This window comes from Bison bison, unplaced genomic scaffold (assembly GCF_000754665.1).
Source record: "Bison bison bison isolate TAMUID 2011002044 unplaced genomic scaffold, Bison_UMD1.0 scf7180017864525, whole genome shotgun sequence".
Taxonomy (NCBI): Eukaryota; Metazoa; Chordata; class Mammalia; order Artiodactyla; family Bovidae; genus Bison; species Bison bison.
This window is the reverse complement of record NW_011495076.1, coordinates 7789511-7801119: the sequence shown is the minus strand read 5'-3', so window position 1 is coordinate 7801119 and position 11609 is coordinate 7789511. Positions and strand designations below refer to the sequence as shown.

Here is an 11609-nt window from a genome sequence, read left to right as displayed (position 1 = left end):
TTCACTGTTTTTTTTTTTAATCCTTTCATCATCCTGCAAAGCAAAATTATATTTCAGTAAGGTTTCCCCTATAAAAAAAATTTACTGAGAAGTTTTTATCTTCACCAAATGAGAGTAAGTAGACATATGGATTCCAATAAGAATATTTTTAATTTCCTCTTTAAAAGAAAATATATTTCCTGACTCTGTTGAAAGATAGTTCATAGTCCTAGAATTCTTTCTCCTTTTCACAGCTTCTTCCAGGCAAATTCATTTACAGAGGGGATAGATTACCAATCTTTTCTGATGATCTGTTTCTTTTGCTCATCCTCTACTGAATTTAAATGGGGTCATTATTTTAAGCAGGAATAAAATTATTTTATACACCATAACTCAGAGATCTTGTTTCCATTAAAATTCTCATTCTAAGACATAAAAATGGGTTATAATACAATGGTTTGTGCAGTATAATTCCCCAAGACGCCTCAGTCCAAATGTCACACACACCAAAATTGTTCTTTTCCATCACAGACTGCTGTTAGAAAAAAAAAAAAAAGAAAAGCTATTATTTTGTGTTATTCTAACCCTCCTGGTTTTCTTGTTCTTACCCAAGAGCCTTGCTTTGGAGACTGGAGTTCACTGGTGGAGTTCTGGCCAGATGACCCTGGTCTTTCCAGGAGAGAGAAGGGCCTGTGTTCCCTAAATTGCGGCCGGCATCCACACTGTGAAGCTGGAACCTCCTCCTTCCAGGCTGTTCTACACCGCAATGGTCTCCAGGTGTCACAGCAAGGTGTGGTGTGTGGGGCTGGGCCCGGCTCACCCACAGGTGGTTGCCAATCAGAACCATCTGAGGAGCTACAGCAAGGCTCTCCCAGGGGCCTCACGATGGATGAGGCAGTGCATTGGCCCTGGGGTCAAAAGACATGGTAATCCTTCCATCACAGCAACACCAGGAAGGGCATGCAGACAGAGCCCACTGCCAGAAAAAGAAAAAAAAAAAAGTCTCTTTCTGAGCCTCTTGTGAACATATACAAAGTCCAAAAAAACATACAAAACTTTCCTTCTCTTTCCCTATCAGGACATGAGTCAGTTAAACAGTCCCTTCTATTTCTTTTTCTACTCCTTTGCCTTCCTTTCCTGTCCTGGCTCCCTCCTGCCGCTGCACCTCATGGGCAAGGCATTAATCCAGGACAGACAGACAACTCCTGGCTCCACTCAGGGAGGCAAATGCAGATCCTTTTGTTCTTCAGACTAGATCATTTAGGAAACAACCAATCCTCTGTCTTATATTGACCCCCTCTTATAAACTGAAGGCTTGGAAAAAGAAGGCTGAGTGCCAAAGAATTGAGGATTTGGAACTGTGGAGCTGCAGAAGACTTTAGAGTGTCCCTGTGACTGCAAGGAGATGAAACCAGTCAATCCTAAAGGAAATCAACCCTGAATATTCATTGGAAGGACTGATGCTGAAGCTCCAATACTATGACGACCTGATGCAAAGAGCCTACTCATCGGCAAAGACCCTGATGCTGGGAGAGATTGAGGGCAGGAGGAGAAGGGGATGAGATGGTTGGCTGGCATCACTGACTGAACAGACACGAATCTGAGTAAACTCCTGGACACAGTGAAGGATAGGGGAGGCTGGCATGCTGCAGTCCATTGGATCACAAAAAGTTGGACACGACTTAACACTGAACAAGAACTTGTAAATTAGCTTAAGTTGTTTTGCCAAAAAGCTCTTACTCCACTACCCCTGGTCAGATTAGATCAGGATGCGCAGCAGAAAAACATTTAGCCCTAAGGCCCCATCAGGAGATGTTAAATTTAGTTATTTCTCTTATACATCTACTACTTTTAACATTAACAATAATAATGACAATAAAAACTAGCATTTATTGAGTACTTTGTTTTTGACACTGTTGTAAGCCATTTATCATTTCAGACTCACAATAGTAACAGATTTTATTTATCCAACTTTATTGATAAAAGAGGAAAGGGGTTAGTTTCCCCAAAGCCACAGTAAATGGTAGCACCAGGACAAATCAGACAGTTGGCTTCCCCAGCCCGTGTCTCAACTACCAAATCTGACTGCCAAGAGACTACTTGTAACCAGAAGGTATGAAGGTTGTTTTGCAAGATGAACAAGTTCTCAAGACCTAATGTCCGTTATAGTGACAACAACTTAGCAGTACTGTGTTGTATACTTGAAATTTTCTAGGAGTATAGATCTTAGATCTTTCCATACACAGCACACATTCATACAAATAGCAACTATGTAGAGGTGATGAATATGTCAATTAGCTTAATTATGTGACCATTTAACAATGTATACATAGCTCAAAACATCACTATAGACCTTAGATATATACAAATTTATGTCAATTATACATCAAAGCTATTTTTTTAAAGGAAAAAATGTATGATTTTTTAAAATCTTCAGTTGGAGGATAATTGCTTTACAATGTTGTGTTGGTTTCTGCCATACATGAACATGAATTGGCCATAGGTATACATATGTTCCGGAGAAGGCAATGGCACCCCACTCCAGTACTCTTGCCTGGAAAATCCCATGGACAGAGGAGCCTGGTAGGCTGCAGTCCATGGGGTCGCTAAGAGTCGGACACAACTGAGTGACTTCACGTTCACTTTTCACTTTCACACATTGGAGAAGGAAATGGCAACCCACTGCAGTGTTCTTGCCTGGAGAATCCCAGGGATGGGGGAGCCGGTGGGCTACTGTCTATGGGGTCGAACAGAGTTGAACACAACTGACGTGATTTAGTAGTAGTATATGTATGTTCCCTCCCTCTTGACTCTCCCTCCCACCTCTCACCCCATCCCACCCCTCTAGGTTGTCACAGAACACCAGGTTTGAGCTCCCTGTCATACAGCAAATTCTCACTGGCTACCTATTTTACATATGGTAAGGTATATGTTTCGGTGCTACGCTCTCAATTTATCCCACCTGCTCCTTCCCCCACTGTGCCCACAAGTCTGTTCTCTATGTTTGTGTCTCTATTGGAAGTGTTAGTCACTCAGTCATATCTGACTCTGCAACCCCTTGGACTACAACCTGCAAGGCTCCTCTGTCCATGGAATTCTCTAGGAAAGAATACTGGAGTGGGTTGCCATCCCCTTCTCCAGGGGGTCTTCCTGACCCAGGGATTGAACCTCGATGTCCTGCATTGCAGGCAGATTCTTTACCATCTGAGCCACCAGGAAGCCCTTGTGTCTCTATTGCTGACCTACAAATAGGTTAATCATACTATTTTTCCTATATTCCATATATATGCATTATTATATGATATCTGTTTTTCTCCTTCTGACTTACTTCACTCTGTATAACAAGCTCTAGTTTTATCCACTTCACTGGAACTGATGAAAATTAATTCCTTTTTATGGCTAAGTAATATTCCATTATATATATGTGACCTCTTTATCTGTTCATCTGTCAATGGACATCTAGGTTGCTGCATGATTTTATTAAATAAAAATTTTCCAAATGTTAACATTTACAATAGTCCCTTTATAAATACACACACACACACTTTTATTTTATTTTATTTTATTTTCACACTTTTATTTTCTGAACCATTTTGGAATTGAAGACATAATGTCACTTTATCCTAAAATGCATCCATGTGTGTTTTCTAAAAACAAAGACTCTCATATAACTATGATATTATTAAATCAAGGAATTAACACTGATATAATACCATTATCTAGCCTATAGACCCTATTCAGATTATTCCAGTTGCTCCAATAATAGCTTTAATAGCAAATTTAAATCCTTGTGTTGCAAAAAAGAAGACTACATGTAGCCAGCAGTATTTTAAAACATAAAACACCATTGATAGAAGCTGTGAGTCTGTGAATCCAAATACCTGGAGCGGGGTGCCTGGAGTGCCCCAGGCTGTGTGGATGACTATGGCTCCATAGACACCATACAGGCAGGACAGTGCAGATCCAACAGGGTGGATCCAAAAAGATGGATGAAATGATTCATCAGACACTATACTAGTTCACATTATAAAAATCATAAATTTCTTACCATAAAGATCATTTATTACCAAGCACAAAATATCCACTGTGTAGGTAGAAAGGGAGGAAAAAAGCATTACAAGAACAAATGAGTTCAAAGAAAAATGGCTATTTTTAGAGTTGTTGCATCAGCTCATCTGTCGTCCCTGACACAATGTTACAGCAAATCTTGACAAATAATTCTGCCACACCACATCAACAGGCCAGTAATAATTTTCCAATAAACACAAATTTCAGTTTTAAAATATCCTGCATGACATCCATTTTAAAAAAATAACTATGCAGTACAAATGTTTTTGAGTGGGAGACAGATTCAAGAGGGAGGGGACGTACATATACCTATGGCTAATTCATGTTGATGTATGGGAGAAACCAATACAATATTGTAAAGTAATTATCCTTCAAAAAAATAATTAATTAAATAAATACATTAAAAAGTTAACTTTAAAAAAAGTTGAGTGTAAAAATGAATAGGTGAAACATCTTGTGTTTTTTTCATTAATTATTTACTGTCATAAAATGTGTTTTTATGTATGTATATAACTTTAGAGTAAACTCAAATGTTTTTAATGAACCCAAAATGATAGAACAATAATACATTTCACACAACAGACTCACACAATATATAGTAAACATTTTCTAAGATTCGTGCTTTCAAACTCATATTGAAGCATGTCTAATTTCACAAACTCTGTGCCTTACCTTTTGTGCTGAAACAAGTCAGGTTCCAAATATTCCAAATATACAATTTCTCACTGCAATTTAATAAACCTATAACCTATAAACCCAGCAGATTTCTGCACAATTAATCAGCGGGTTACTGAAGGATTTTTTTTCCTGTCGGAAAGTCAAAAAGCTTATATATCTCTATATAACTACGTATCTCCTTTGTTCCCCACTTGAATGTAAACTTCTGTAGAATACAGTGGTTTGCAAAAAGCAACAGCTCAATAAACATTATTTGAACAACTCAGGCTCTCTCTTGTGGTCCCCACCCTACCATATGCACTTAACTACTATCAACAAATACCTGTAGGCAGATAGCTCTGAGTCGATCCATCCCCCATCCCTGAAGAAGTAAGAGTCAAGTATAATCACCTGAGCAGAATCTCTTTTATTGAAAAGAATCATCACCTGATCCCCTTGAATACAAACAATTCAATGAATCCCTTAGGCTTTCCCCGGAGTTCATAAAGATACACGAGGGGCCATGAACTTTACTGGCCACTGTGACCTTATTTTGGTGACAAATCTCCTTTGGTAAAAGAAGCTGCACATGCAGAGCCAAATGCCCTTTCTCGCTTACTGTTGTTTCTGCCCCATGCCTGCCACCCTTGAGCCCATGAAAGCTGAAGGACACTCCCACAAAACGAGCCCCTTTCTGGCAGCTGCCCCTAGCCCCCCTTGCCTTGGGGTTGCTCCCATCCCTGTAATTGAAACTCAGCCTTTCAAGACCCACAAATACCCTTGGTGGTTCTTAATCCCTACACCCTCCCTGGACCGTGAGAAGCTCAGGTGTTAGCAGTTGCTCTTGGACGATTCATTTCTTTAGCTCTGTTCTGAGTCCAGCTGGTTGAGTCGCTTTACGATGATGCTGTTGATTTTCTTAAGATCATCGATGTCCTTTCCTTCAGCTGCTAGTCGTCTTGACACATCTTCCATCTTGTTTTCGGTTTGAACTTAAAAGTGAAAAATAGACAGTGTTATGCTGGTTTCCAGTGTGTTCCATCGTGACTCATCAGAGCCCATGGGGGTGTTCAGCTGGGAGCTGAGATGCCGTCTTGGCAAATCCTCTGCTCCAATAGCCCATGCAGCCCAGAGGCCCGGGAGAGAAACTGCTGAAGTCTTCTATGAAGTGAATTATTTTTATAACCCTTTTGTGCCAGACTCGACTACCTTTGGCAGCTCTGCTCAGATTTTGGCTGAGAAAGACATTGCATGAACAACCACAGGAAAACTGCCAGTGTCTGATTATCCCCGGAGAAGAGATTGTTATGTTGTCTCATTCTGAGACCCGTTCTCAGCAAAGGTTTTTCCCTCATCATTTGGGAGGTGAGATATTTTAGGTTCCAACCCATAGGTCTCCTGGTTCTAAATTACCAGTCCATAATGAATTATAATAATAATTCTCCCCAGCTACTCTGAGAGCAGAGAGACCATATTTCCAAAATAAATAGAACCCCTGGGTATTGAGTAAGCCGGGGAGTGGAGCACTCTGAGGCCTACCTGGCAGTTAAAATTTCCAAGAAAGGCAGCACAAAATCAGTATTTAATACGTGGACTCCGTATCATTTCCATTTCAGGCAAGTGTTTTCCAGGATAGCTTTCAGGAACTAACGCAGGTGGTGACACAGCACCGAGTTTACCCAGCAACTACTTCAGGGAGGCATCTGAGCTTCAGCCTCCGGCCTTGGGACAAGCTGCTGCCCAGAAGCTGCCTCCCCTCTGTGTCTGAAAATTACGTTTGGATGAACTGTGCTCTAGAACATGGATGTGTTGGTGCAGAGCCAGACAGAAGCAATACCACTCGCTCCTGGAGAAAAGTGTGAAACAACTAAATCCACAGCATGTGACATCCTTTCCCCTCTCTGGAACCTTCTACATGAGTCAAACGCAAAAGGGAGTAGCAGGCATGTTGGATTAAGTCTGTTCCACAATATATTAGCTCCAAATTAAATTCCAAAAGAGAAAAAGGATTCTATATGCAAAAATATTAGAGAAAAATCATATACTGACTTGCATTTTGGAAATTAACAAAAAGTAAAATAAAATACCTTGAGTATTACTAACCTAGCAATTCTCAAACTTACTAGACCATAGAACCCTTTTTTAAATGAAGGCAATACTTAATCACATCCCACAGACCTAGTATCTAACATTGCTTGGCCCCTGTAAACCTACAGAGGCAGGTAGGCATCCTGGGTAATCTACCCTTGCTGTCCGGTATTCCTCTTTAGAACAGAGATTGTGACAAAAACACAAGGTCCAATAGTTTAATCAATGTAATCAGTGTAAAATAGCCTATTTCTCTTGCATAAAAATGCCAGATATAAGTTCTCACACTTCAGTTAAAATGATACAAATCTGTACCAAATCCCAGTGAGAGCAGAAAGGTTTCCTCTTCAAAGATGACCACAGGCCAAGTTCATTTACAGGGGCCTGTGCCAACAGGATTGGAGAAGGAAATGGCAACCCACTCCAGTGTTCTTGCCTGGAGAATCCCAGGGACGGGGGAGCCTGGTGGGCTGCCGTCTATGGGGTCGCACAGAGTCGGACACGACTGAAGCGACTTAGCAGCAGCAGCAGTGCCAACAGGACTTCCCTGTTGCTTCAGATGGTAAAGAATCCACCTGCAATGCGGGAGACCTGGGTTTGATCTCTGGGTTGGGAAGATCCCCTGGAGGAGGGCATGGCAACCCACTCCAATGTTCTTGCCTAGAGAATCCCCATGGACAGAGGAGCCTGGCAGGCTATAGTTCATGGGGTCGCAAAGAATCAGACACAACTGAGTAACTAAGCATGCAAGCACGTGCCAACTCTGGTCTTAGGTTGGGCTAAAGTTTATCTGCAAACCACCAGAAGCCTCTTATTATTACTACAAAAGGCAGTGGAGCGCCAGGAGTTCTGGAGGCAGATGGGCCAGAGTATGAATCCCAGTCCTGCCTCGGATTAGCTGAATAAACAGGGAGGGTTAAACTCTGGGCTTTCACCTTTCACCAGCAAAATAGAAATATTAGACACTACCTTGAAGGGTAAAGATTTAAGATAATGAATTTAATGCATCTGGCACAGAGTAATTGTCCAATAAAAAGGCATTCTTTATTCACATCTTCTTTCTGTTTCTTGATATGACTTTGCCCTCAATATAAAACCCTAGAAGCAAACATAAAATAAATCCTATTCATAGAAGAGGGTATAAGATGGTAATAAAGAACATGGTAGTTGATGTCAGGCAGGGGTGTCTCTGAGCCCTGATTAGGCACCCTTGTCTGTGGACCTTCAGCACAGTAATTAATCTCTCTAAGCTTTAGTTTCAGCATTGATAAAACCAGAAAAACAACAGGTCCCACACAATAGAATTGTTATGAGGTAGTGAGCAGACATGAATGTTTACCATCGTGCCTGGGAGACAGTGAGAACCCAATACATCACATTTTAAATTATTATTACCCTTAGTCTTTTCCCACAAAAGAGAGCAGTCCCTCTGGGCTGCTTCCCTGTATAGCTGCTGCTGCTAAGTCACTTCAGTCGTGTCCGACTCTGTGTGACCCCATAGACGGCAGCCCACCAGGCTCCCCCGTCCCTGGGATTCTCCAGGCAAGAACACTGGAGTGGGTTGCCATTTCCTTCTCCAACGCATGAAAGTAGAAAGTGAAAGTTAAGTCGCTCAGTCGTGTCCAACCCTCAGTGACCCCATGGACTGCAGCCTTCCAGGCTCCTCCATCCACGGGATTTTCCAGGCAAGAGTACTGGAGCCCTGTATAGCAGACATACCTAAAATTTCCCACTAGTTTAACTCAGTCATTTCCCCAGACAGTGAGGCGGGATGATATTTGCAGCATCCACTTTTGAGGTATAACATTTCTGAAGAGTAATCCACACCCTCTTTCCAGCCCAGCAGGTTCAGGGCCAAACCTCCTCCATAGAATAATCAGATCCAAGGGCAGCATTATTGTCAGGATAGTTCACACTGTAGCTTCTAAGTGCAAAAGGGCATTAGCAAGGTGACAGAGAAGCAATTAAATTACATCACCACTTCATGCCAGGTCTGAAACCTAGAACAGAGATAGAGCTTTAAGCTGGATGGGAGATGAAGTTTTGGGGAGGAAAAGGGGTTAGAAGCTGTGAGAGTCATGCCCTCTGCCCACCTCCCATCACCACCACTGCTACCTCCACTAATCCTGAGTGAACTTGAATTAGAGGCATTTCAAACACATGGAATCCACTTCTCATTTAGGCTTTGTGAAGGCTACAAGGCCTGCAGGGCAGAAGAAACGAGTGTGGTGGATGCAGGCAAAAGGGTATCAAGGATGACTCCCTCCTCTCAGGCTCTTCCACTCTTAGTGGGTGCGGGAGAGAACTGAAGTAACTCCAGATGGTGGTCTACAGGGGACTGCTCAGAGAGAACACTGGGGGCTCCCCTGACGGGGCAACACGCATAAGGAGAGGGCAGCACTGAGTGGACAGCACCCCTCCCCAACCCGAGGCAGAGAAGAGAGTGGCACTGAGACTTCGGGGGATCTCTTGGCTGAGGAGCCGTGTGGGGAAGCGTGTGCCACCACTCGAAGGTGGATGTGCAGGGCCCAGGACAAGGGCAGGCGAGACACCAGCCCAGAGAGTGTCATGCAATAGACAAGCGATCACCTCACAGCCCAGCCCTGCCTCTGGGCCCTTGCACAAGCCCAGCTGATGCTTCTAACCGATTTCAGAGAAGTGAGGAAAACTGGGAGGGTGACTCAAAGTTACAGGCCAAATTCATGCAGAAACTGTGTCTTGGAATAAGAAAACCTAGAATTAACTAGGATAAGCTGCCTACCATTAGCAGCTAGGGACTCTGTGTGAGAAATTAAAGTGGTACAGAAACAATATCCAAGTCTGTGAACTTCTGCCATGGAGGGTTTCTGTGTGCCCCAGTGACCCACTCAGAGCAGCAGGGTGCCCTGGGCATCCGTGCCCTCTCGTCCTCCAGCAGCAGTACTGGGTGCCAGGAAGCACTGCCTGCTTATGGAAGCAAAGCTAAACAACCAGCTGTCAAGTAAGGGCAAAGCAGTGATGAAAAGAGTGTCAATGGTACCTACCTATCAGAAATATCACAAAGGAAACCAGTGCCAGGCTGATAATCAGCACGATGATCAGCCCCACCAAAAACAGACTGTGGCTTCCATTTCCTGAATCAGTGCTGACGTCCTGGAGTTTCTCCTCTAGAGCTGATGTGAAACAAATAACAACAACAACAAAAACAGGACTCCTCAGCATACAGGCTATCAGTGAACTTCACAGTCCCCCAGTGTTAGAGATGTAAGATGATACAACATTGTAAATCAACTATATTCCAATAAAATTAAAGAGAAAAAAAAAAAGGTGTGAGTAAGGGATACACCCATTTTCACTCTGATCACTCTGAAAAGAGACTTATGCTTTAGAAATGTCTTTGAACGAGTGCTCTTTGAGAATTTTTCACCTTCTTTTATATTAGTATATTCAAAGAACAAGCCTGGTCAAGCTGTCTCTATAACCCTGGTTTGGAAAATTCTTTGACGATCATGTTAACACTGATGTAGCCGGACATGGATTTTCCTTTTGCATGGGGTGGGGGCGGGGTGGTGTAAAGAAGGATTCGGAGTGACAGAGGCTCTATTGCCCTTTTCCCTAAAGCGACCCAAGAATACAACACAGCTGGCAGCGGGTCACTAACTCTGAGTGAGTCTAAGCATTCTGAGGTATCTCCCAGAAAACTTTATTTCCTATAAAAATAACCAGCTATTCCTACATCTATTACACAACAACATCAAAATGAGCCTGATGTACTTGGTTTCTTAAAGTTGTTTTCAGGATGGACATGCTCTGAAAGCAAGATTCTCTTCAATGCTTTGCGGTTGAACTGAGAATGCAACTAAGCTTGGCTCACCCAAACCATGAACTGCCTGCATTTGGTCGCTGCTTTGTAAGGCCTATTCGCTTAATAACACCCAAATTAAATTGAAAAATAAATATAGAAACTCGGGATCTTGAAGACCCTTGAACTACCTTCTGTATTTTCTCCTACTATGTATCAGCCCCACACCCTCTGCTACTTGATTACGGAGAGATGGGGGCAGAGGTCCCATACTTTTTTATAAAGACATCCTGCCTCACACCCTCCACAGCTTTTCCTTCCTAATCACAGCCAAGGCATAAGCTGGCACTCAAACACCAACCTTTATTAAGACCAACTGTAGTAAAAAATCGGTGAAATTCTGAATGAATGAGAGAAACAAGCATTCAAAAAGGATACAGAAGAGAAATAATAGACATAAAATTGGGACAGTACGAGTTTCGAGTACATGTGAAACATCAACAAGTAGATGTTTATCCCCTGAGTTGGAAGGTCAGCATTTAAACTAGAAAAGATGGGGCTCAAATAACTTGATAGAACTCATTTATAATATTTAGGGGACAAGATACACATGTAGCATTTAGTATTTAGCATATTTTTATTTCATTTTCCCCCTCTTCTTTCTAACGTGTTCATTGAGGAGATCTGTAAATTTAAAAAGACGAAGATGACTTTTCTGCCCAACAGAACATGAATGATCTTTGTTGTACTAGATAAAAGTGTGGAACATTTTCTCAGCAATCTGCTATGAAGTCAGACCTGTCCGGAGAGTGGGCACACTCAGTGACCTGGCTGTGGTCACCAGAGGGCACAGAAGCAGCCAAGTGGCATGAATTAGCCTCTGGGAGGCCATCTCACAGCCTCCACTCCTTCCCAGGGAGAGAAACTCCAGAGGAAACTTCTCAGAACTTTTGAAGATTAGAGTTCGAATCCTGCTTAAGAGCCAGGAAAGCCCATAAGCCTGGCAAGTATTCAGAGAGCAAAAGCAAACATTGCC

The 11609-nt window shown here is 42.4% G+C and overlaps 1 protein-coding gene across 3 annotated transcripts in view; it reads right to left on the bottom strand.

The window, feature by feature from the left end:
- Nucleotides 1-4499: 4499 nt before the first annotated feature.
- LSMEM1 (leucine-rich single-pass membrane protein 1) overlaps nt 4500-11609 on the bottom strand; it is an 11729-nt gene continuing 4619 nt past the window's right edge. For 2 of the 3 annotated variants that reach the window (XM_010831181.1, XM_010831180.1), the window contains 2 exons: nt 9816-9944; nt 4500-5696 (listed from right to left, as the gene is read on the bottom strand). In XM_010831181.1, coding sequence (XP_010829483.1) covers nt 5566-5696; nt 9816-9944 — 260 coding nt within the window. In that variant the 3' untranslated portion in view covers nt 4500-5565. The remainder of the gene's footprint in view (nt 5697-9815; nt 9945-11609) is intronic. The other variant, XM_010831179.1, reaches the window with a different exon arrangement.